The sequence below is a fragment of the Micromesistius poutassou genome (genome assembly GCF_964030765.1).
Source record: "Micromesistius poutassou genome assembly, chromosome: 6".
NCBI classification, from domain to species: domain Eukaryota; kingdom Metazoa; phylum Chordata; class Actinopteri; order Gadiformes; family Gadidae; genus Micromesistius; species Micromesistius poutassou.
Window position 1 is genome coordinate 6,005,458 of NC_140276.1, and position 26,509 is coordinate 6,031,966.

Consider the following 26,509-nt stretch of genomic DNA (forward strand, 5'->3'; position numbering starts at 1 on the left):
ATGAATATTGTGTACTGACTACTGTGACTAAAACTCCATACTACAAGCTACTGTGACTACAGTGTCATTGTTTGCCACAAACCAACAAAGATGAGAAGCAATCGAACAGCAGACCACTTCCTCTGTGTCACAGAGCAATACACAACTTGAAACTGCACACAATGTGGAGATGATACAAAATGTATCAAAACCACATTGCTATAGATAAGAGTGCATTCACCTGTCGGGCACTCTGAGCATAAGAGAGAGGGGGGGCGGGGGGGAGACAGAAGACGTGCGATCAGCATCGGTGGACCGATGGGACAGATGTGCGAAGCAGGCGCAGGAAACAAATGAGGTAAGGGCGCACGCCAAACAATGGCACGACAAAATGCATGGACGCGCACACGCACACACAGCAGGAAGAGGGTGAGATCTAACCTTACCTTCATAATATAAGACATCCTCTATGAGAGACGGCGGCAAAAAGGAGAGAGAAAGAGTGAAATGTGCATGAAAAATAAAATATGACAAGAGGACGATGTAACAGGATAGAATATTTAAACAATTCAAACAGACCCGTCCCCCACCCCCCTGTGTGTGTGTGTGTGTGTGTGTGTGTGTGTGTGTGTGTGTGTGTGTGTGTGTGTGTGTGTGTGTGTGTAGGATTAACATATGGAGAAGTAAAAAAAAATAATAATAAAGGATGAGAGATGGAGAGACACATGGTCAAATCAAAAGAAAGATTGTGAGGTTGCGCATGCAATTGTCACCATTCACAAAAAAAAAAAAAAAAACATGACCTAGATTGCTATTGGCTTGTTGCCTGCTCTGCGGTGGTCTTGGACCTGTGCAGGAATCGACGTGCATTTGGTGTACCGCTAGGAGCCCGACACGTCAAACCCGTGATGAGCGTGGTGGTCAAGCAGCGCCAACCCGCACACTGACATGAGGAAATAGGTCGCAGACGATGCGGCGGTAACCCAATTACAAAAGCACGCCAACAGTGGCGGGAAACGTTTGACGCGGCGCCGGCTCGTCTCGCCATTTAATGTCAGGTCAGAAAAAAACAAAACTAACTGAAACCTGGTGACACTGGTTCATCGGTCCGCATTCATCATGGGTTCGATTCCATCCGTAGCCAGGGAGGTCTGTGGTGCGAGCGAGCTAAACACTTGGGCTGGCGTGGTCGTCATCGACACGAGAACCTCAGAAGCTCTCTCTCTCTCTCTCCCTGTCCTGCGGCGACCCACATGTCCCCATAGAGAGTACGCACCAGCGGGTGTGACCCTCTGACCCGGCTTTGCTGCCTGACCTTCAGGGAGGGGGACGGCGGGGGACGTGCAACGGCTCAAAACACGGAGCAAAGACAGAGTGGCCCCCCCCACACTGGTTGTGGTTACACTACATCTGGGGGACACGTTGCCAGGGCTGAGTGGGCTCCTTTGAGAGCCAAGGGTTAAAGCAGAGATCCTCTCGTTGGCATATATCTACTGGCTTTGGCTTTTTTAGCATGTGGCTTTAATCACAGTGATTGCATGATGGCACCTCTACCTACTTCCTGGAAAGGGGGTGTTGTTCACAGAAGACTACAGTAGCGGTTTAGGGGAAAGAGGCACAGGTGTGGAATCCTGCAAGTGTGGGGGTGTGTGTGTGTGTACATGCAAGGAGGTGTATATGGTTAGACACATTAGTTACAGTAAGGTTTAGGGGGAAAACCATGTGGACTTCTCACACGTTCAAATATTAATTTCATGTACTTAGATATATGGTAACCCCTTCGCAGTTATCTCGTAGTTACGTAAAATAATAGAGTTGACAATCACATTAGAGTATTAGTACATCTCCTTCCAGACCGTTTTAACAGATCCGACTTACTTACTACTTACACTTCATTTCTCTAATCTAATATGGTGTCAATGTAATCCCAAAGGTTTCCAATGCTAAACAAACCAACAAGACCCAACAGTAAAATCGACCTAACGACAAAATATCAAATGTGCTTCAACACAAGTCGACCAATAAATGGAATAACAGCCTTTGGGCCGTGCACATGGGTGTGTGTGTGTAGTGGAGTGTACCTGTGAGTGGACGGGCTTCCCTACCTCCTTGTAGCCCAGAGCGGCAGAGGGTTTGAGAGGGGGAGCGGGACGCAGGCAGCTCAGGGACCAGGGCTTGCTCAGTTTGGGCGGCTCCAGAGGGCTGCGGCTGCCCACGCTGAAGCTGCCCAGGTGGGACAGGTGGGAGGACGTGCCCACCATGCTCAGAGGCTTACCCTCCGCGGTCTGCTCAACGCACGTGCGCACGCACACACGCACACACACACACGCACACACACACACAGTGTGTTAGTTAGTCAAACTATCAATTTCCCCTATTCATTTAAATCTTTGTTAATTCTTGTAAAAAAAAAAAAAATTATAACAGGGAATCAAAATGAGCTTCATCACTTTGTGAGCTCATTTCACCGAATTCTAAACTTTTACTTGGGATATATCTGAAGACGTGAAAGCGTCTACGCTCTCCCTTCACATCATCGTTCGCAGACTTGTTACATGAAAGTGAGACGTTAATGTCACTCTTCACACCTCTGCATAATGTAACTCTGCTCACTACAGACTTCCTGTGTTGAGGTTATGTTGAGGTTATGAAGACGTTCTGACAACACACTACCATAAGGGTTAGTTTATTAACCATCAATTAACATGAGTTAATGCAGTACTAAGTATTAACTAAGTTAATTAACAGTTAATTCATGGTGTAGTAATACATTAATACTAAATAATTGTGTTCATGTTTACTAATGGTGTTCCACTTAACTAAGGAAATGGTGTTCATATTAACCAGAGCCTGGTTCACACTACCTCCGTCAGTCGACGGATGGGCGAGGGCGTGTCTGACATTTCCATGGCGGGTTGTATCACAAAGACCATTTCATTGGACAGAGTCCAAGTAGCGGCACACTAATGTATTTGTATAACCGCGATCTGATTGGCCGACGGACCCTTTCTATTCTGAGAACAGTACACAGAAAATGTGAATTTTTCAGTCATATTTAGGATTGTGATTAATCAAAATTAATTCAAGAAACCTTGTGATTAATTAGATAAAAAATTGTAATCGTTTGACAATTTTTAGTATATTATATTATATATTATATTATATATATATATTATATATTATATACATTATGCGGAAGTGCCAAAGTGACTCAGAACTCGCCGTAAAGCAGGACCTCTGGCAGTGACATCATGAACAGATTTTTTTGAACAGATAAGTGAACTTAAAGAATTCAATATTCAGCTGAGTGTATTATCTTAGCCCCTTGAATGTGACTCTCAAATTACTTGACAAAAAATGACACCCTGAGAAAAGTGGAATTTGAGAGTGAAACCCCGTCCACACCCATTCATTCTGCACCCACCGGCGAGCGCCCTCGCATGGACAGAGATGTGTTACTGCAACCAGTTCAGAAACCAGAAGTCACCACAGAGTGCCAGTTCTCTTCATATTAGACATTCTCTGTATAAACTAAGCATTAATTTCTGCATAATTGAAAAGGTTTAGGCTTATTACTGATCAACCAGTGTTTGGTAATGGTTGATTAATGTACCCTTATTGTATTGCTCTCCCTCACTTGTGGTATGGCCGTGTGTTTGATGGTCTGTACCTTCAGGATGGTGCCCACAGGACTGCCTCCTTTGATGTAGGGCTGCAGGTGCTCCAGCCACTCCTGGAAATCCGGAAGGGTACTGCAGAACACCGTCAGACGCTCCATCACGCTCCCTGTAACACACACACACACACACACACACACACACACACACACACACACACACACACACACACACACACACACACACACACACACACACACACACACACACACACACACACACACACACACAATATTAGGTAGAACAAAAAGGTCAGTTGAAATGGTGCGTTTGAGGAGCTTTGATTTCAGATGCATGCATGTGTCCTGTGGTGACACAAACGCAGACATTTACTCATCATAGGTCAGGAAGAAGGGTACAAGTAGGTCAAGTGCAAAATTAGACCGGTGTTACACTACTTATAGAGAGCCATTCGCCGGACGGTGAATCACTCGTGGATGGTCACGCTCTATTCTTGAGAATCATGACGTTAATAGCTGCCGTACAAAAGTGACATAGTGCGGGTTTAAGGTGAAGGAACCTACTGTTTTGAGGTCGACCCACCTGTGATATCGAAGGCATAGTGGGCGGTCTCTGGGTCTTCTGGCTGTCTGGTCACTGTAGTGCCTGTCAGAGGTAGTCTGCTCTGTAAAGTGAGCGGGAAAATATATATTATTCATGCATACCTCATTATTAGTGCACCTGAAAGTCAACGGATGTAAAAAAACAACAACAACATTATACTAGTCGTTACAATGAAATCATAGTTTTCAAACTAGGCATTCGATTTATTAAAATAAATAAAATGATATAATACACCATGTCTAATTCGATTATAATGTGATGGTCAAAAGAACATGTTTACCGGTAAGACGTGATATCGGCTTGAGACAGTATGCAGTTTATGAGGAAATCCAAAACAAACTAAAAACAAATGAAACAACAAACTGAAAAGGCATCCTCCTGCAGCGCCCACCTGGTAAATGAAGCCACTCATCCTGGGGCTGGCCGAGAGCATGACCAGCATGTTGGGGAACAGCATCAGGTAGCATTCCTCTTTCTCCTGCCACAAACACAACTCTTTAGTTTAATGTGCAGCACTGAAAATACATTTTATTTTTGTGGGTTTCAGTTTGTGCCCTGGTAGCCAGACAGCAGGCGACCTCAACTCAGGGTTTCAATTTCTATTCCCTTGATGTTGGTTTCGATTAACAATGTTGCTGACACACAATCACAGCCCGCTTAAACGTTATTGGAGTCCATGAGCAGTAAGAACTCATTTACTCATTTCATTTCCTTGCTCAACCATTAACTACCCACTTGCAGACCGGTTGTTGTGACGTCGTACGTAATGACTTCGGCGTTCATTCAACTCTGGAAATCACACTTAGGAACGTCCAATCGGATCAAAGCATTTTTTTTTATGAGTGGTGGATGCACAGAGCTTGGCGGAACCTCAAACGTACGCTCAGAATGAAACTATGTGGAATGCAGCTGCAGCTGACAAGCGCAGCCCGGAGGGATAGAGACAACGCCGTAAAAGGGAGGGATCTTGGAGCCTCAGATCATGACGGGTGTGAAACAGCCGTCTCTGGGGTTCGAAACCTAAATGAACATGGTGGTCCGTATGAAGCGTATGGCACTACACTTAATCAATGCTCTTGGCGTGCAATAGGGGTACGACCTCATAACCCTGTTTATACTACATAATGTACCCAAATAATGTCTGTCTGGAGGAATCTTTTTATAGTTGCTGCAGAAAAAAAAACAAACCTCAATCTTTTAACATCATGACAGTGTTGACATTGTTATACAATACAAACACATCTGCTTATGGCCATGAAGGCTATGTGGAGAGGTTGCCATAGCAAAGTACATTTAAACAGGCAGTGGTATATTTTCTAAGCTTGGTTAAAAGTTCATGAGAAAAGTTAGTAAGACAAGATCAGTTACACAAGAATTGTTTAACAGATCTTTTTTTTTTTTTGCCTCTGATTTAACTCCTGCTTTCAAATGACTTTTGCCCTGGAAAAAGAGTGCCTCAGACGATTAACGTCCGACCTCAGACCTTCCCCAGTGTCAATACACTGATGTCTCTATTGTTCCCTTTGCGCCCGCATACTTCCTACAAACTGTATCATTCCATTGGCCGTCCCGTCCAGCCAGCACTCCGTGTCTCACCTCGCCGGTGCCACTCTGTGTGTGGACGGTGGACATGTAGGCCACGCTGCCCAGGCTCTTCATGCTGTCTCCCTCCCAGCCCCTCACCGGCTCCGACAGGATCTGGAGCTCCAGGTTCTTACGCTTCCTCAGGTCCTGGCACTGCGTCTGAGGACCACCGCAGAGCAATATTGGTACATAAGAGTATTGAATGCGATATGAGTATTACAATTCAAATGAAATATTTAAATGAATAAACTTTTTTTTTTTTTTTAATCTCCTCAGATTAAAGACATAACTTCTGCGCAAAGAGAATTGCTTAGAAAAGAACACCAGTAAGCAATTTCTTATTTCTTATTAAAAAGTTAGTTAGTTCACTTTTTTTGGTCCATTTGTTTTTGCGCTTGTTGACAATGTTTGCAGGGCTCTCTTTATCTCTTCATTGGTTTGCCCTATCTTGGTAAGACTTCCGGGTGAGGTGAACCTCTAACCATGGTAATGTTACAGGTTATGACTGCAGATAAGGTCATGGTTTTTTGTCTCCTATTGGGGGTAGCTTCATTTTGGAATAAACTCCACACACAGGCCTCTACTTTCTTTTCCAACAACGTTCTGGCAGAGAGTTATAGAAGGCAACCAGGCTGTAAAGATGCATGGTTCAGGGGCTCTCCCTCTTCACATAGGAAATAATTACAAAGCAACAGCTTGCATAATTTTGGTTTCATTACGAGTTGACTTATGTCTTTGGATCCGGTTGGAGCAGTACAGTTAAAGCAAAAGCTCAACCTTGTGGTTAAATCGTCCCCTAAAAACACGTCAGCATTTCCCCTATGGGTCTTTTTCACGGGAGAGGTTCAGAGGTGTGTGAGGTGCACCATGCTCCAGTGCGTGGTGCTGATGTGAGCGATCATGGTGCAGAGGTGCGTGCACAGTGCTGCGGTCTGCCATGTGCTCAGGCCACAGAAGGTTTTAGTGCTACGCCATGTGAATTCACTGATACCAGAAGGGTACTGGTGCATTCTAACAGTAATGGCCACATACAATGGTAAAGCAATATCATATTACAAGAAATGGCACGAGAGCTTACTATGTCTGCGAGTCACGTTTTTTTAGGCATTAATGTTAGTGAAAATACAGTTTTCAGTCTGGGATTTGTAGCCCTCCCATTGTCTGGGTTTCATAATATGGTTGATTCTGTACTACACAAGCAAATATGTAGGCTACTTCCTATTAAGTCGATCTTTGTGTTACTTTTCCTCTTTATGCTTCCTACATTTAGTCTTCAGCCATTCATGAGCTTATACTTATACAACTACAGTACCATCATGCATCATTTCTTATTCCCAAAATTAAAATATAATGAATAAATAAATACATCTGTATATATATCATATTTATTTTGGTTTTGTTGATGCTGTTTGCAGTTGCACTAGTAATCCAGCACTGGTACAGTTCCACTGTTGGATGTGGGAGTACACTCAGACACACCATTTAGTACTATTTAGTACGAGGAAACTAATGTAGGTAGCAGGAAAGACTAAAATAGTCTGTGCGTTTGCATGCGAGACACTTGATAATGCATTTCTAGTAAGTAACCAATATCTGTCAGCCAAAAAGGCTAACCGGGCCTTTTTTTGAGATGTTGGATCGTCATTTCGTTTTGCTTCGTTATTTAAATAAAACTGGGAATACTGGCAATGGTTCTTCACTCGTTTCTTTGGAGTGGGCAGATATAATTGGCAATGATTGGATTGGTTCATAACTGAAGAGAGCTCCACATTTGACCGACCAAACAAAGTCTGTTGCTTAGCGACCTTCAACTCAAAGGCAGCAAACCTCGCCCACCTCTGCTGAACGCTGTTCCCTTTCATTGGATTCCGTGCAGTGGCGAAGTAGAGAAGTCTGGAGCGGACTTACCACTAGGTTTTTAAAAGCTGCCATCGCCTTCACAATGTCGCCATAGTCTGGGTGGGCGTCCTGTGAAACGCATTAATAAAGTCACACCCCAATGCTTATTATACATACATACAAAAACATACATACAAATGATTTCAAGGTACAGATATATTTGAAACCAAACTTAATCCGTACGAAAGAACAATAAAGAGAACTGTATATACTAAAAAAAGATTATTATGGGAGTGTTTGCTGTCCATACTACAACATTTCAATGCTCCCAGAGGTACGGTGCTCATCGCAACATGACGTGGCAACGTGCAGAACCTCAAAGGGAGAGCGCCCCCTGGTGCTTCACCTCCACGTGTCTCTCCAGCTCCTGCAGCAGCGTGGGGTACTTGTCCAGCCTCATGAAGGGCCTACTCAGGCTGGTGGTGAGGGTCAGGATGCCTGGTCCACTGGCCCCCTGGCTCTCCATGAACTTATCCAGCTCCTCACTGGGGACACACACACACACACACACACACACACACACACACACACACACACACACACACACACACACACACACACACACACACACACACACACACACACACACACACACATCAAACCACTGCATAAACAGATCTAAACATTGAGACTTTTGGAAGTTTCGGAAATTCAGTTTTTCCTAAAATTTATGTCTGCAGTTTCCCGAATAAACATGAAGCATTTGGCCATCATTAAGATACTAAACATGTCTTGTATGCAATTTAGTTCAATGTGAGCAGGTTTTTAATGCTTGTCACACACAATACCCACTACACACAATCAGTGTGCAGTCCATTTCCTGTAATGCACAGTAGTAATCCAAGTCAATGTCACGCTCAATTTAAATTTAAAAGACGTTATCACAAACACATTGATTGAATACTTGAGATATGGGTATAAGCTTGGCAGAACCTCCTATGCTCTGAATGAAACTATGGGGAATATGCTATTTTGCGACACACGTGGTTAAATGCTTTTGATGTGTGCCAGAGATAATTACATATTACTGAGTAGTTAGCTCCTACTTAATAATGGGCTGTAAATTATTAAGTTCTTCGTTACCAATGACACAGAAAATAGTTTACAGTTGAAAAGAACCAGATAGGTAAGATAAACAAGACATTATTGAAATTCACACAAGCAGCACTAGTCACAGTCGCTTCTTTTACTAGCCTTTAGAGAGAGTAAGCCTGACACCTTGTGGCGAAAACTAAAGTTGTGGGTGGCAGTGGCTCCAGAGGCAGATTGGGTTGTCTGACAACAGGAAGGTTGCTGGTTCAATCCAGGGCTGAAGTGTTGAGGTGTCCCTGAGAAAGACACCGAATTAACAGCTCCAGATGGCTACATACCCGTTACCTGGCTGTAGCCTTGCATGGCTGCCACCACCATCGGTGTATGTGTGAATGAATGTGTGTGTTAATGAGTGAAAATGAGGCAGAATTGTTTGAGCTGGCCTTTCGAGCTTTCTCGACCTTTCGAGTGGCCATATGGTGTGAAACCCACTATATAAATGAAGTCCATATACCGTTTGATATACTATATAAAAGGCAATTTGGTAAAAATGTCGCTGAAGTAATAAAATAAATTGGTTTTCTTCAACAATGTATAGGAAAGATAGCCTGGCTATTGCCAGACCAAGCTCAGTCGTAGATTGCACGTTGGTCTGGGAAGCATTTTCATTGTTGTGATCAACTGGCTGAGTTAAATTGACTCTGTACGCAATTGGCTGCTTGCTGTCGCTTCCCTGTCTTCATTGTGTTAAACCAGCCAATAGCGCGCCAGGGGGAAAAGCCAGCTTGGTGATTGGCTCCTGCAAAAACGTATCGAAACTAAATAGAAATGTATTGCTCTTCTACAGACACTTCTGCAGGGCAAACTCAAATCGCCGGCAAAATGGGTGGGGCTACCCAGTCTATAGGAAAGACTAAAATGAGATTCTATGCATCACTTGTAGAACAACAAATATATGTAAGATTATCATTTTTTGTGATTTTCACCTCATCATACAAACATTCATACTCAGACAGCATAGTGCCAGCCGTATGGTTGCCTGAAACGTTTGACAGTAAGGTGTCTTGCTCAGGGACACCTCGACACTTGTAGGAGCCGGAGATGGAACCAGCAACCTCCCCCTCTATCTCCTGAGCCACTACTCCCCACAATGCATCAGGCCTACTCTCTCTAAAGGCGCGTGACGATTCTCGTGTCAACGGTACGAAGTGCTGCTTGTGTGAAATAATTTTTACTGGATTAATTTGGTCCGCATAGCCCATCATAGCCTCCAGGAGGAGCTCTTTAGCGCGGCGGTGTGTCCCTTGGTGCAGCTTGGGGAGAGGGGGGCTGACCTGTGGTCGGTGAGGATGCACACGGCAGAGGGGTGGCTGGAGCAGTAGGCCAGGTACAGGTGCCTGATCTGAGGCAACAGGTTGAGATAGCAGCCAGCCACGCGCTGCTGGCTCTCTGGGACTCTGCAGCGGAGAGGGAGGGAGACAGAGAAAGAGACGGAGAAGGAGACAGAGAGAGGATTACCGTAAATATTTTTTATTCATCCGTGTTGCCAATGCAAATGTGTAATTTGCATTATAATCATGCTCTTTTGAATTTAACTGAACGGAGGAACAGAGGGATAGAGACTCTGTGCAGATTATTGAACAGTCCGGTCCAAAGGAGGGGCACAGAGAAAGACAGGACAACACAAGAAGAGGACCAGTAACAACACAAAGGCAGATCAAAGCGTTACACACAACACAAATAATGGAATGAAATCTCATCCTCTATATTTAAACGACCACAAGGTGGCGCACCAAAAGATCACCGGACACATCAAAGAGTAGTAACATCACCGCTGTGGGCTTCTATCAAACCTTCATTACACTTTTAAATTAGGCTTATGGGAACGCACGAATAACTGTTGCGAATAGCTGTTGAGAACTCTAGCCATACTCTTCATGCGTAGCGGTGCGTCTCATACACAACAACACAGTTGATTGTATTTTTATAGGCTTTTAATCCTACAATTTGAGATATAACTTCTCGCTCCAAACCGCAACCAGTGTGCTGAGGTCACCCCAGCACACTCGGAGGCGAGTCGGACTCACACTGGCCGCGACCTCGGAGATGGTCCATCTCGGGCGGGGCTCGGCACATTTACACTAGTAGTGGAAACCCAAATCAGCGTGGTACGGTACGCCAATTGTAAAATGCCCACGAGAGAGCTGTAGGTGGACAGACGTACTGTTGTACGGTAAGGAGGGAAATACCACTTTGTGGCTGAAAGGGGGGGGGGGGGTCACGTGACTTACTTGGTGCATTCCTCGAGGGCCACACACAGGCCCTGCTGGAAAGTCAGGATCTCCTCCAGGTTCCCACACAGACTCGCACTGTCTGCGCTGCTCAGCCTGGACAGAACCCACATTATCAGTTAGCGTAACGCTGCACTCTGTCAGCCATCTGGACTCCCTGGCAGTAGCAGGCCAGAGGGCCAGCAGTCCACTGGTCTACCTTGTATGACTAAAGCATGCAGGTCGGAATGAAGAGATGGCCCATTCATTGCGAACATGAATAAACAAAAGTGTATAAACAAGAGGCGGTGAGCAGTGCATGTGCATGCTTCTTTAGGTTCCTTTGTATAAATGTTTGACTGTACCGTTTTATCGCATGTACGGAAGGCTTCACCCTAGATAAATATATGCACATTGCAGGACTGTATGAGCCTTATACAAACTCCTTTGATTGGACTCGATTCCCTTTGATTTACAGCGTTAAATAAGACGCAATACAATGAGACGTCCAACCATCGTGTTATGCATGAACCCGTTTCAACCCGTGGATACCAAAATACAAAAAATGTATTCCCGTACAACAGAAAGCATGCGTGCATTCTAATTAGCTGTGTAAGACAGTGTGTGATTGTTCCACATGGCTGAGAAAGTCCCGCCTCCCCCTCTTTATAACATACTTGTCACTGGCTTGCAGCGGCCGCAGATAGCAGCCCAGCACGGTCTGCAGTTCCTTCACAAACTCCCGCTCATGCTCCAAGATGTCCTGGACCACCTGGGAAAGAGAAGGGAATTCTAGTTATTATCACACATCCGAAAACAGGCCAGTGTCCTTACTACTCTGTGTACTTAAAAATGAATGTTTAGAACACTGCTGCTATCCCTTCCGTTCACGATATGGAAACTATGAGGTGTCTACCATCACAGTTTAAACTCAGTAAAGCGGCGCGTTTTGAGGAGCGGTTAGGGTTGGGCATGGGGATCGAGCCGAGGAACTTTAGGGTACTTGGAGTCCACCACCCTTAACACACTACTATCTGGCCTTGACGATAAAAACCCATCCACCCATGGCTCAGTCAACCAAGTGCTCCCTTCTCTCCAATTCAATTTGGTCTACGGAGGAAAAAGGTGAGAAAGATCTTAACTTTGAACACAAGTTGCATTGTGAAGGAAAGGTTACATATAGTTTAGAAATCATATCAAGTTTAGCATATGTAATGCATTACTCATTTCTTAATCAAAAAGTGTTTCTACTGAACATGAAATACTGCTATGTTGCCCATTGTGGACAGAACAAGAAAATCCTATGCAAAAACGGAAAGAGAAAACGGCCATAAAAAGCAGCCAAAACCAAAGAGGAACTGCAGCACTGAGGGTAAAGTATGCAGTCCATTATAGAACTGTGTGTCAGAGTCAGTAAAAGCGGGCCTTACTCACCACACTGTAGTAGTTTTTGGTCAGCGGAGTTCCTTTAGGAGACACCGGCTTCTCTGTAAGGGAAATATCCCATAACACTTATTAGAGACACGTCATGACAACAACATCACGAAAAACACATCATGAAGATGTGTCATGAAAACATTTCTTAAATAAGTAGGCGAGTTATTATTAACCAAGTAGAATTTAGTTTGTTTATTATTATGATAAAACTGCTGCTTCGATCATTCCCCAAGATCCATTCAGTCAGACTACAAGTTCCAACAGGAAACTCTGTGCTGGAAGCACCCGCAGGGGAAAAAAAGAAAGAAAGCAGCAAAGGGTATGAATTCACGTCTGTGGGGTTTCCAGGAGAGAAGGGCCCTAAAGGTAGCGTGAATAACAGCGTTGCCGTCGACGCTCGGCTGTTTGGGGGAACAACACAAGACATCCTTAGTGACTGATGCCTTATCTAAATGAGAGGGAGAGCTGCTGTGGTCCGATGGCGTCACACCTCCACGCGATGTCCCAGCTCGCTAAAACAAGACATTGCGTGCAGAGACAATCGTTCAGCAGCATCAGATACTATCTCCAGGGAGGGGTGGGGGGGATGGGGGGGGATGGGGGGGGGAGAGTTGAAAGGGTGAACGCTCTAACATTAGCAAGTGATCTTAGCGGAAGCACACAGCCAAACTCACACCGGCCCGATATATTGAAGACGCCGTCGAGTCAAAATCAACTCGAGGCCCACAGCGACGACTTAGCTCACCGCAGGGTTTGACCTCGCGGACGTAGTTGCTAGGGAACCAGCCTGTCCGGCCGCTCAGCGACCCCTCCCACCAGCCGCCGTCCTCCTGCCGCGTCACGGTAATGAGGTCGCCCTTGTTGAAGGAGAGCTCGTCCTCGTTGTTCTGCTTGAAGTTGAAGCGGGCCTTCACCATCGCCTGGCCGCCGCCGCCGTTCTCCCCCATCTCCTGTTCACAGCGGCGGGGCCGTGCAGGTGTTTAGGTCGGGGGAAACAGTGGTACGGGGGGGGGTAGCCCCCGGAGAGCGCCCCAGGCCTGTTACAGCTACCTGGCTCTGTGTACCGATGGAGCTTTACTACTCGGGTTTGAGGGGGAATTAAAGGGATAATCAATGCATAATAAAAGATAAAGCGGATATGAGTCAACAATGGTGCATTGTCTTTGTGTGTGCATCAGTTTGTAAAAAGAAAAATAATAACGATAATTGAATGATTGGCAGATCATGGAATTTGCTGAGAATCAAGCGATAATTACCTTGCCTTTCGATAGAGAAATCCTTTATATCGCTGTTGCCCAAAGTGCCCAAATGATGCATATACAATCCCTTATTTAGTGGGGTGGGTCAAATTAAGCTAAGTGGGTAAATTCAATTTAAATAGGGATTTTCCACATTCCTGGATGATAAAGCCACTCTTCACCACCACTGCCATGACTGTCTGCAACCATGAAACACGACGGCTCCCTCAATCAGATCAATGAAAACAATGTGTATTCTTACACAATACAATTCCATCAATGAGTGATTGGATTCCAGTGGCTGCACTGGTTTTTCTTTTGCAGGAGAGCAACACGGTACCCCTCTGGTGAGTCGCCACAAATCGTGGACAGATCTAATTTCAAAACACTTGATTTCATTTTGGAAACCGCAAACACCACCCTTTCAATTAATTAAAAACGTTATCAAATAATCTTTTCATGTTTCAGGAAGTCAATGTGTGTGCAAAAAAAAAAAATGGCATGCATTTTTGTACAGTCAGCAAAAAAAGAGGAAATAGACAGATGTACATTGTGTGTGAAAATGAACAACGTGAGATTGTGTGTGTGCGTGTGTGTGTGTGTGTGTCAGAGGCTATACCGCTGTTTTGGACTGTCTGCGCAGCGATCCTTTGGACTTGACAGAGGAGAGGGTGTGTGAGGAAGACGGACTAGAAGCAATGGAGCCCTGCGGTGGACATGATCTCTCTGTGGCACAGTCTGTGGGGGCAAAGTGCAGTCTTCCGTTATTTTAGTGCATGGTCCCTTGCTCTAAACATCACCTTGGCCATACCACAGTCAAAAACACTGCGGCCTTTGGCTCAACAACCTCTCGGTAACTCAACTCACATTCACATTCAGCTAGCAGCGGCTAGACTGTGCACAGTATAGAACACACTTGACCTGTACACTTAAATATTATTTAAATAAAAACCAACCATAACACATAGAAATGTGTGCTTATTTCCTGTCGATAGCAGGATTTAGCATTTATTTTTAGTATTGTTATTATAGAGTTATGTTAGAGACCAGCCTTACTAACTTAGACCTGGAAACAGGGATAACTTGGTACTTATCCTAGTTGAATAAATTACAGTTGTAAACTTAACATTGTACATTTAAAATACTTAAAAATGTGCTAGGCAGCAAAGGCAGAATCCTTCAATTAAGTAATGGATACAACTAATCCTAGGTCGGATTTCTTAGACCACAGCACATGCATTCACAACTGTGGATATGTCAGACTTTGAGACTAATTTGATTTGACATTTTTCAAATGGCTATCGACAGGCTCTGTTAAAAGATCTTAAAAACATTTAAACGTGGGTACCTTTGGCATCCAATTATCTTTCATATCTCGTGACCAATCATCTTCAAGAGAACATAGAGGGTTTTCCAAATGGATTGCCATAGAGCACTAGGGAATTATGTATTATTACAGAAATTTACTAATTTCTGTACATATTTAATGATTTTGAAAAATCATAAATGTATTGAACCATTACACCACTGATTACACTGTTAGCTCTAGAATACTGGATGACTTAATGAGAACTGTGGACTAATTTACACATGGGTGTCTTATTAATAGTCTCTCTAAATTAATTGTCTGACAGTGTGCCTTGTAACAGATAATAACCACAGAGAACTCCCGCTCCACTTAATAGAACAAAAAAGTTTTTTCTAGTAACTAACTATAAAGTTACTTTAAAGACCTCATTAGATAAGACAGGAATCAACTTAATCTTATCATACAGGGTTTTCAAAATTACAAAAAAAAATGCTGTTATCTTTCTACTTAGTGCAGCTGCTATGTTGCATGCCTATCATAGAACGCTGCTGATAGCATACAACAGCTCCAATTCTATCTCCGTTTTCACCCTCCCAGAATGTTTGGTAAGCAAGCTGGAACAGCGCTGCTCATCTCTTACCTTGTGTGGCAAAGTTGACCGCCAGCAGGGTGGTCAGGACCTTGCCAAAATGCTCCCCTGTGTACAAGCACTCGGCCTCAAAGCCCTGCAAAGACACCAGAGTCAGACGATGCCTTTGTAAATGGAACTCAACACACTAAGCACAACCTACTAGCACACGGTGAATGATGGAGGGGAGAAAGTAGGTCAAAAACACATCCCCCTTACTCGCCATCCCTACTTCAAAAAGCAGAGATGGTAGCATTGATGTTTACTTTAATACACATGTACAAGTAGGTGGATATTGGCTGCTGCAGCAACCAACGATGCACACAGGAGGAAGACATCATGGGACTACTAGACTGCAACAGACAGAGAGAGTGGCATGCAACGTGACCCACATTTTGTGATCTAGAGATTTGGGCTGAAACGGTTCAGCTACTCCTTCGTGCTTTGATGTGTACATGATGACATGTTCTGTGTATTGTGCACATGCACTCTGCCACACATTTTCTTTATTTTGATCCTTGTTATTGGGTCCTTGTTATTGGGTTTGAGTGGAAAGGCTTCAGTCACGTGTGTCAAGTTCTCATGCAGCGTTTAAACAACTGGGGTTATTAAACAATACTCACCAAGTTTAGTAATCTTTGTCATAATCTAGGCCAATAAAAATGATGTATAAAAGGTTGTACCCTTTGAAAGTATTTGTCTTTTAAAAATGATCACCATAAAATGATCAAGAGCATGCAAATACAGTAGAACACACGATACGTTAGCAGACAAGCCATGACAGAAATCCAAAAGAACAACTGTAAGTTGCTGGGCCTCTTCCTCAACATTACCTATCCTAAAATTGGACTGTATAAAGATCCCAATGCAGATGTGCATGATCCCCATTGGCCAAGGCTTGACGTTTTAAATTTAGTCTCAATGAAAGAAGTCAAGCCTCGCTGACTTGAGGTGGTGAGCCAGTCATCTTGTAAGGTTTGCCAAGGAGCTTGGGCCCTCAACAGCTGCCACTGCTTCCCCTCTTCTATATATCCACAGCAGAAGTGAAAGTGGGATGACTGCTCTCTTTGTGCAGTCACATGACAAGTGGGGCCATGGCTACGAGAACGAGGTGGAAAAAAAAGGAAAAACATACGCTAACCACCATCACATCACTGGCCAAAGTACTGGGCAGGGCACCACAGAAGAGAACGTGGGGGATGATGGAGGCTATATTTGACAGTGGCGATCCAGAGCCCTACTGCCCATGGGCAGTCCTGCAGCCACAAAAAAATATATATAATTATGGACTGGTTGTGGGATGGTGGGCGAAGGCATACGGGACCTCCCAAACATAACAAACCAACCAGGCTGAACAAGTGAACCCACTTGACTTGCAGTGAGCACATCTTGCTGAGTCAATTACTTGTTTAAAGACCAAAAGGTACTATTTATAAAATGGGTGGAGAATCAACTGTCCAGTCTGGAAAATACAGGGACACATGAAAGAGAAAAATATATATTTTCTCTCCACGCACTAATCGTATGCAGAATGCAGTTCCAGAACATACTTCTCATAATGGACCCTGCAACAAAAGTTACTATATACATTCAATGTGTTTAGGCTGTGAAGTTGTGGTGTCTACGAGTGGTGACTGTATTCTATGACATAAATACAGAACAACAACCACAAACACAAAAAAGTTCCCTGACTGACTGACTGCGTGTTACCAGGCCTGGTTGACAACACACGGAGGTGTGATGACAACAAACGTTATCCAAAGCAGTGAGCAGCAGATCACAATGCGTGATTGGAGACTGGAGTCATAGTGTGTGGCAAAAGTAGGGTATGAAGATAACAACAGTGGTCATTTAACGTCAAAAGATTACGATAGGGTGAAATAAATCCTGAAACTGTAACTTACCTCAACTTTCAATGACGTACATCCTCTTAAAAACTCCCGAATATTGGCTATGCAGTCAGCTTCGGTCCTCGGATCTTGAGAGTACTGGACAGAGACGTGAAATAAATATATATAAACACATAACCTACCGTGGCTTGATACGCCGTGAGATTACGTCTGAGGCCAACAACAACAATATATCAAACGAGACCTGACGAGCTGACTGTAATTTTGTAATCACTGTGTCCAAAGGGGGAAGGACGGCTGCAGTAATTCCAACTAGTCTATAGGGCTTCCTCGTCTCCTCCATGCAGGAGGCTCAACCATGAAGCCGCGCTACCGCCGCTCGCTCGCTCAGGGGGCGCGCACACTGGAGTGGAGCATTCTAGGCGGAAGTGACGATCCATGCCTCCTGCTGCAACTGTTATTTATCATTCTTTACCTTCTTCTCTTCCACAACTTCTTAAGTGTTGTAACAACGCGGGGCCGAATAAAACGTCGACGTTGTTGAAAGTAGCCCGCATCAAAACCAATGCCAACTTAGTTTTAGTTGTTTAGCTGTCTGTGTCTAGTGGCAAAGCGGTATATAGGAAGTTACAGTTACAATCACCTTTTTTTTTTTTTCACAAAACATTTTGAGGGTGGCGAAGAATGCGGAACGTCTTCACGTCGAAGAAAAATAAATAAAGTCATCCTAACTGCAGTTTCTGTGTAACCATTCCACTAAATGTTGAACAAACTGATCAAACCGAAAAGATAGAAGAAATGACCACGTAGTTTCGTGTTTCTTCGTTCGTGTATTTTCGATCAAACCACTCCCTTCTATTACGGGGACTTTTAAGAAGGGACGCTTACATTCACATGTCAACAAACTTCAAGAAAACCAGGGCCTAGTTGCACTCACCTTGGCAGTGAAGCCAGGTACAACTCGCTCAATTAGTTTGCACACAACGACTCCATCCTTAAGAGATGTTTTCAGAAAGTCCTCTGGGTCCGCTATGTTCTTTTTAGGAGAGCTGAGTACTCCCAGCGATATCAGCCAAGTCACCGTTTGCTCTTCGGGATTCATAGCGCCGAGTGTTGAACATTATCTAAACATGCATTTCAAAATCGGACGTCTCTTTTTCCGCATCAATGTATGCAACTCACATCCGCAATTCTGCAAGAAAAAACGTGCTACCGGACAACAGACTGATGATCACCCCTACCGGCAAACAGGGAACTTACATCGGCTGCTTATCTGAAACGGTTTTTATGATCAGTGCACCGTTCATAAAGAAAACCATGCTGTGTACCAACTACTACGAAGTCTGTATCATAGTAAATCCTGATGCAGTCCGACGGCATATTGTTAATATGAATGGGACATGGTAAAATATTTTTTACCATTGATTTAACAACCCATATCTGAAATATACAAAAAGTAGCAAATAACTGTGTTAAACTGTGTGCAACTGTTAATGCAGGAAGATATCTATAAATTACATGTTATGGACCCATTGGTAACTATCATCTTTCAAACTAGTCTTAAATTCAAATACATAACCGATCAGTTTGTGTGGGATATATATATATATAATTTTTTTTTTAGAACATTAGTAAAACAAGCCATTACATTTACAGCCACATGCAGACCCCAGTCAAGGCTTAAGTTTCACACTAAAACAGAATGAACTTATTCATCCATATTTTTATAGCCTAAAGATTAGGGCCAAATGCCCAAAACGGGTTTAACGTGAACAAATGAGACAAAATACACATTTAAATGCTTTTATTAAAAAAAAAAAAAAAAAAAAGTAATATATTTGAATTGAGTAATCCTTCATTTGAAAGTCTGCCATCCTTGTCACCGTACTTTTGATGGCCGAAGACATACCATTCACCACTGGAACAGAGACCTACAGCATGGCACAGGACAGTTAAGAGTTGAGCATTTCAATCGCAAGGCTATACAGGATAATTCCGTTACATTCAAGCACATTTACTATAACCTTTTTTTTTTATCTCAATTAGGCACATAAATTGAAACACCTGGGTACGGAAAACTGAATTTAGCATTGGTTTACTGAAGAATACATTAATGGTTGTGCAACACTTCATTTTTAGTTTCTTGTGAGTGTTATTACACATGTATTAAGCAAAATCACATTAACAGTACACAGTTAAGTGTACCGTTGTAACAATTCTAGTTTGGGGACATACCTGTTTGCAGGCGTTTAGGGGGGATGCTACTGGTCCAGCCACTTGAGGACTCGGGGCCGATATGGTGCACAAACCAAGTTCATCTCAGCATACAGCTCATCCTGTAAAAGAACACCAATATCAGCTCACAGCCAACAGCCCATCAGGTATTTCCAAATGTCTGAAAACAACCCCGTCGTCAATGGTCCGGTCCTGTTTGTTTGGCACTTCAGGGGTCGAGCTTCCATTTTGTCATCAAGGAGTCGGTTGGGTCCAGGAGTCCATTTGTTTTTGAATTTGCATGGTGGTAGGAAAGGCTTTGAAAGTGATACAATTGCTTTAAGTGATCTAAGAATGACAATTTAGCACATAATCCTTTGCTAAGAAACTACAAAATGTCGTGCGACAAAAAAAAAAAAATGCTCTCGTTAAATCAGATTTTGTTTAGTCGTTCGAGTTGTGCCCTTCAGCAATCTTGGAAACCGCTGGCAAGTTTGGTGTCCGATTGTCATTGGTCGACCGAGGACCAGCTCTTCTGTTGACAATTTTGGTTGGTGAAAGGGCTAGATGTTAATCCTAACTCAGTTGGAGTTTTCAGATTTTTTGAGGTATAGGTGGGCCATCGGCTGAGAGTAGAGATAGCAATACAGGACAATGAGAAACTGAGTTACAGACGAGAAACAAAGAGGTTTGCTTTGCTTACCAGCTGCTGGCTTATCAGTTGAGTTGCATATACTCGAGTTTGGTTGTTGGGGTCTTTGGTTTGGTGGATGAAAGCCTTCATACTTTGACTATGATGACGGATCCATTTCCAAGGAAACATTCAGAAGATGTGACTTTTGCTTGTTCCCCATGGAACAGGAGGACCAGTTGAGAGGACATGTTGGTTTAGAATTACCTCAGGTCAGCAGATTAATTATTCAGGTAGGAAAAGTTTCAACTAAGCCATTTAGTGCAGTTTGTGGGGTAACATCAGGAAGGTTTACTTAGTGTCAGGTTGATATTACTGGTAGTGTTTTATAAGAGAAATTAGCTAAAAACAATGTCTGGCCAATAACTTTATTGTAAGAAAGCAACAACTAAGGGGCAAAGCAGATTTTCACAGCTCTATGTAAAAAATAAAAACATGTGACTGAACCATTACACTGGCAGCAGAAATAATACGTATATTTATAAAAACGTTTAACACTTAACTAAAACCTAATGGTAAAAGTGGGAGGAAAGACAGCGGACAAGCGTCATACTCCACAGAATTAGACATGGCAATGGGGTCAACTATGTCGGCCCCTTCCAAAAACTTTGCTCCACAACACATGTAACTTTACAGTGAAAAAGAACGCTGTGGCATTTATTCCGATTGTCCTTGTGTTCAGTATCTGCTGCGGGCCATTCCTCTATCCACCCGACTTCCCCCGCGGCCTCCCCGCGGGGCACCGCGACTTGAGCCGCCGTACGAGTCACGAGGAGGGTAGCCTCTCTCGACCGGGGGAGGGGGCCCCCGCTCGGGCCTGCCCATGCTTCGCTCCCCACGGCTAGGCGGATAGGGCTCGCTGCGACTGCTCGGGTAACTGTCACGACTGCCATAGCCGTCTCGGGAACTGCTGCCATAGTCGTCATAGCGACTGCTTCCACCATAGGAGGGCGGGGGGGCCCGTGAGGGTGGGGCACTGCGAGAGTTACCTGCAGGGTCAATGGGGGTCAGGTAATTGACAAATTTTCAACTTTAAATAAAATACACTTCCAATCGTCCACTTTTTTTTTTTTCTGCCAACAGACATTATGCCGTTTTAGAAGAGTTACTATACTTCAGTTTGTTAATATTACCCATATTGTCGTCACCATGGGGGAAAAATGACTATGGGTAATATTTTACACTTTTTAAATCAGGCGACACAATTGAACAAGCTTTCCCAACTTAAGGAAAGTGACATGGAAAATGGGGCCTCTTTCAGCATGCCATTGTTTTGAGTAGACATTTGTTTTTCCTTTTTAGAACTCCATGGGTCAGAACTGCAGATAAGCATGTGGTTTTCAGAGTTTTCTTGACAGGTTTTTTGGGGGAGGGATATTTACTCCTTGAGGGAGTGATTTGGAAAGCACAGACGCAGAGCGGTCCACAGGACGTTCCATGGACCTTTGAGATTCCTTTATAGATGCCCACTCCTGCAGACACTTTAACAGTTTGCCTTGATGCGTTTGACAAAAATATTTCTTCGCCGAGTTTTGCTTAAAATGAAACTGAAAAAATATCAACTGATTATATCTTTTAACTCAAAAAAGTTCCTACGTAGTTCAGGGAATATTGCGCTGCCTCCAAAAAGTTGTTAGGGAGGTTGGCTTTAACAACTTTCGCTTTGGAAGTTACAAACGTAACAAAGCGGCCTCTTTATTTGAGATTGGGGATATGGCGTTTTTCTCTTTTTCCTCAAGTCGATCAAGCAGTCCTGGTTTGGGCTGGAGTCAGAGGATGTTTCCTTTACGAGATAAATGGGGTCATGTCTTACCGTAACCATCATACGAGTCTCTGTAGGAGCCGCCACTCGGGCGCTCCATGTAGCTCCTGGGCTCCCGACCTCCGCCATAGCCATCACGCTCACTGCACACAAGTTAGCATCTCTTACCTACCTTTTTTTTTTATACTTGCCAAACACTCCAAACAGCATCATGCCCTTATCAAAGGGAGTTCTCTTTTGAATAGATCAGACTATGACCGGAATGAGAGGGCCATCTTAAATGGTGTAGGCCCGACAATGCACTGCAGACGTATCTGTTGCAGAGACTATGATAACAATACAAAACAAAGACTAGTGCATGGTCTTGAAACAAATGCATACATTTGTTTTAAATGCAGACCACAAAGACGTGCAATCGCGTGCAAGTGTTTTTGTAGAACGCACTACTGTTGTGGTGGCGCAAAACCGAGGAACAGCAGAGGTGGTGTAATTTGAACATACTTGTATCCCCTCGACATTGAGCCATAGTCATCTCTGTTGCTGGAACTGGAGTACTCTCTGTAAGAGTAATCTCTGGGCGGGGGTGCATAGTCCCTCGAATCCCTGGAGTTGTAGTCCCTACTGGAGTAGCTGTGGAGACAGGGGTCAATATCATTTAATGGTAAGAAAAAAACAACTCAAGATACAATCACGTTGAGCAGGCAAGCTTTTACACCGTGCAACAGTTGTAGGGTTTGGTTACTGGATTCGATTACCTGTCCTTGGAATTGTAATGGTCATCTCTCGGCGATGGGTAGTCGTCTCTCCTGGACATGGAGTCTCTGCGGGGAGGTGGAGGCCCGTAGGGATCCCGGTCACTCGACATTGGTGCTGTAACACCCAGGGCAAAAATACTCTTTAGCACTGAAATCCAACATATGGAGTCAATATAGAGAATGTTGGTCTCCGGCTGCAGGGCACATGCATTTGAAACAATTCAATGCAGAGTTTTTAGTGCCTCATAATGGGCCTTTCAGGGGTGACCATACACACAACACTGAGCATGATCGGTCCGTGTACAGTAAAGGAAATCTATACATTTTACGGTTAATACATTATACGGTTATAACATTTGTATTCATCTACCCATCTGTAAAAGCCAATATCAATTTGCGATACCACCTTGTGGGAAGAAAAGGCCCTTCTATCCTTTTCACCATCATTTTTAAAAGCACAAATCCCATGTGGAATTAATATAACCCGATTGTCCAAACTTTCATATTCAGTGCTAGCCAGCCAAAATCTATGCAAAATAACTTGGATTGGATAGCTACTAGCAGGTATACAACATACACCTGCCATCCGCTGGCCAAAAGACCACATTGCATGCAAAATGTATTCACGCGGAGATTAATGTATTCTATGCTTTCTAAATCCTGATCTCCTATACCTTTTTAATGTAGGGGAAAAACCCTGCAAAATATACCATCCATTTCCTAGGAGGTGACTGGCATTTTCTGAAGCAAGGATGCACTACTCATATGCACATACAATATAGATGATACGCATTCATCCGTTAGTAAATGTTTCACAGTATAAGCATTTTTAGACCAGCTAATACAAGCATGCAGAAGCACTAGTTTTAGTGTTTGAACCGTGGATAGAAAAATAAATAAGCCCCTGCAGTATTCCCCCACACTTACATGGTGCTGACCTCTTGGGTGGGGGGCCACCGTTGCGGACTGGGGGCCCTCTCTTTAGGGGAGGGGGGCCTCGGGATGACATCCCTTTAAAGAAGGGGTCTACATTCCCCGGGTTATCATAGTAGTCTTTGACAGACAAGAAACACAGATGGTCATAAGTTAAAATGATGTGCAACATATCCAGAGTGCCTTTTTCCATATTATTTTGATTTGGTGAGAGAGGTGATCACATTTCATCACTGAACGTACCTCTGGAAGGAGGTCCCCTCATGCCACTCGGGGCTCCCCGGGAGCCTCTGGGTCCTCTAGGTGGACCACGGCTGCGGTTGTGCATGGGTGGTGGCGGCCCACGCCTGCCTCCACTTTCAAACTGAGACTTTGTTGCCTGCTCCACTTTGATCGGCTTGCCGTCAAGGGACTATCAAAAAGAATTTAAAAAGCATTCAGTGACAAATTCTTTAAACCTACAGCACGATGTGAGCACGACGTTATGGCAAAAATTGTTACCTTGCCGTTCATCTCCCGTGCTGCATCCTTTGCGTCGGCTGGACTTTCGAATGTAACAAAGGCAAAACCTCTTGATTTGTTTGTTTCACGATCTTTCATCAAGAGAACTGAAATGAGAATTGCAATTTGCTCATTATACGTGCATCGGACGGTAACGTTTGCCATTCAAGCCAACAGCGCTGAGGTCGTCGGGAGCTTCGCCTCCGTGGAAGTTCTGCTTCAGAAGAGCCCCGTGATCCGGTGCATGTGAAACTTATAGTATCTTTCCTAGCCAGGTGTGTGTGGTAGACTTTGTGTGGGAGAGGAGTATAGAGGGTTCTCTTGTCCTTGAGCCTCCGGGTTGTGTTGTCTTTCTGTGTGATATGTGTGTCCCTTCTAACCAGCTGTGACTGATAGGAGGGCTCGAGGGTCATCTTGACCCTCTTGAATGTGTGGTGTGTTGTGTTGTGTTCGGTAGGTTTGGACCCAGTTGACTATATTCGTAATGTAATGTGTCCGTTAGGTTATTTTTGCCCATCAGGCCAAACATTGAAAGTAAGTGCAAAGCACACAACTGCAAAAAATGATTTTCAAAAAACACAAAATGCCTGGGAATTGTTGAGCACTATGGTTGTAACTCTCCTATGACGAGTTTAAATAAAAACACGCGTGTCCAATACACGTCACAAACGGTATCAAACAAAAGATAAACGGCTGACCTGATCACGAGATCACGAAACGAGATAAACACTTTAAACTCAATCTCACCTTCAACAATCCTGCCATATTTGCTGAAGTACTGCTCCAGGGCCTTCTCGTTGGTCTCAGTGTTGAGACCGCCAATGAACAGTTTTCCCGGTCTGTCCGCCTCTGCCATGGTGTACCGTTGTAAAGTAGAGCAAAGGCCTGCAAAAGACAGATACGCTTTCATTGCTGATAGTAAAATAGGAAATTTGACATCACAACACTCTATTTGAACATCTATCCATCGTCCACCCCAGGCGAAGAGGTGGTCGTCTTATCCGCTAGCACTGTCCCAGTCAATCGGGTAAAATGGCGATGGTTGAATTGAGGGTAACGATACCATGCCTTGTTACTATAAACACAATGGTTGCTACAAAATGACCGTATGTATTTGAAAAGAGAGACGGGTTACCGTTTCGGATAAATGCGTCCACTTATTCAGCGCCAAGCTTCGTCTTCTGGGCTATATCAAAGAGACACTAGTACTGGCTGACTACAATGCAAACATTTAGCGACGAGCAAACGCGGTGAAAGAGAGATCTCCGCACCGCCTCTTCCGTACTCTTCTTCGTTTGAGCGCTAAATGTGGGTACGGCCGCGATATCGTTATACTGCCCTCTTTCGGCCACGGGCGACATGGAAAGATTTGTGAAAACGATGATCATTGGGAACCACACGGCGTCGATAGATATATTTCAAAATACAATTTCAGAGTCTGATCTCCGTCCCATTAAAGTATATGTAAATATAAAGTGAATCGAACAACAATTTTAGTTTTTCTTTCTATCTAACGTTTCGAAGAATATGTTTTAAATTGTAATCGATTGAAGGGCGTTTCTTCTCATATATATTAATACCGCTACAAATCTTGCTTTCTTGCTGCCCAGTGTGATTTGAAAAATCACAAGTAAGTATATCGATAACTTAAAAGGTTCTCATTCCATCAAATCTAATCTAATCACGCTCATTCCAAACTCATCGCATACGAGAGACCACACAACATCTGGTAGGCCTGGGGCGCTTCTAGGATTTGACCATTAGGATTTGACCCCAAATGAGATTTAACATCATGGAATGGTTGATTGTGTGGCTAATAGGGGGACACCCAGGAGGTTGATGATTCGATAGGGTTATATCTTTTTCATCCATAGATGATAAAGTAGAAATGTCAGGTTGGTCCTCACTGACATATTCCTACCAGACACTGTTTTCATTTAGATCAAATCAGGACAGCTGAAAAGACAGGAAATCCAGAAAAGCCTGATTTAGAAAAATGGCTGTACGGCCTATTTCAGGCCAGTGGTCCATGGGTTAAATCACATTGGGCCCCCCACAAAACACACATGTTATATGCTAAACAGGACATTTACTTTTTTTTTATTATGTATTATTATGTATCTATAATCCGATTTTTATAAAAGCTGAATTTTCCTTACTAAAAATGGCTGCATGGCCTATTTCAA

General features: G+C 43.7%; 3 protein-coding genes across 3 annotated transcripts in view; 1 reads left to right on the forward strand and 2 right to left on the reverse strand.

The window, feature by feature from the left end:
• The window catches only part of adgrg4a (adhesion G protein-coupled receptor G4a), a gene marked incomplete at its 3' end in the record, with an annotated part of 12,647 nt that extends 12,497 nt beyond the window's left edge, over positions 1-150 (forward strand). Inside the window, exon 30 of the mRNA XM_084469119.1 lies at positions 134-150. Coding sequence (XP_084325245.1) covers positions 134-150 — 17 coding nt within the window. The remainder of the gene's footprint in view (positions 1-133) is intronic.
• A 66-nt stretch (positions 151-216) lies between these two features.
• arhgef6 (Rac/Cdc42 guanine nucleotide exchange factor (GEF) 6) lies at positions 217-18,643 on the reverse strand (the record flags this gene model as incomplete). The annotated part of the gene is made up of 18 exons (XM_084469120.1): positions 18,405-18,643; positions 17,522-17,605; positions 15,630-15,714; positions 14,300-14,418; positions 13,188-13,392; positions 12,440-12,492; positions 11,683-11,777; positions 11,027-11,122; positions 10,070-10,192; positions 8,050-8,188; positions 7,713-7,772; positions 5,817-5,963; positions 4,612-4,698; positions 4,200-4,281; positions 3,650-3,765; positions 2,061-2,264; positions 421-446; positions 217-232 (listed from the first exon to the last, which is right to left on the reverse strand). Exons 1-18 carry the CDS (start codon positions 18,567-18,569, stop codon positions 217-219), a joined length of 1,902 nt encoding a protein of 633 aa, XP_084325246.1. The 5' UTR covers positions 18,570-18,643.
• Positions 18,644-19,256: 613 nt separating this feature from the next.
• On the reverse strand, positions 19,257-25,593 carry rbmx (RNA binding motif protein X-linked). Its single transcript, XM_084469032.1, has 10 exons — positions 25,459-25,593; positions 25,071-25,208; positions 24,324-24,430; positions 24,066-24,234; positions 23,817-23,942; positions 22,890-23,004; positions 22,636-22,764; positions 22,186-22,277; positions 19,703-21,361; positions 19,257-19,398 (listed from the first exon to the last, which is right to left on the reverse strand). The coding sequence occupies exons 2-9, from the start codon at positions 25,177-25,179 to the stop codon at positions 21,051-21,053; spliced, it is 1,158 nt and encodes a 385-aa protein (XP_084325158.1). The 5' UTR covers positions 25,180-25,208; positions 25,459-25,593; the 3' UTR covers positions 19,257-19,398; positions 19,703-21,050.
• Between the last annotated feature and the right edge of the window lie 916 nt (positions 25,594-26,509).

Excerpts from the sequence above, each read along its gene's own strand:
- rbmx (XM_084469032.1), bottom strand. The coding sequence starts at position 25,179 with ATGGCAGAGGCGGACAGACCGGGAAAACTGTTCATTGGCGGTCTCAAC. Across the intron at positions 24,235-24,323 it reads CACGGGAGATGAACGGCAAG|TCCCTTGACGGCAAGCCGAT; the intron begins GTAACAATTTTT and ends TCTTTTTGATAG. Across the intron at positions 23,005-23,816 it reads ACCCAAGAGGTCAGCACCAT|CACCAATGTCGAGTGACCGG; the intron begins GTAAGTGTGGGG and ends TGGGTGTTACAG.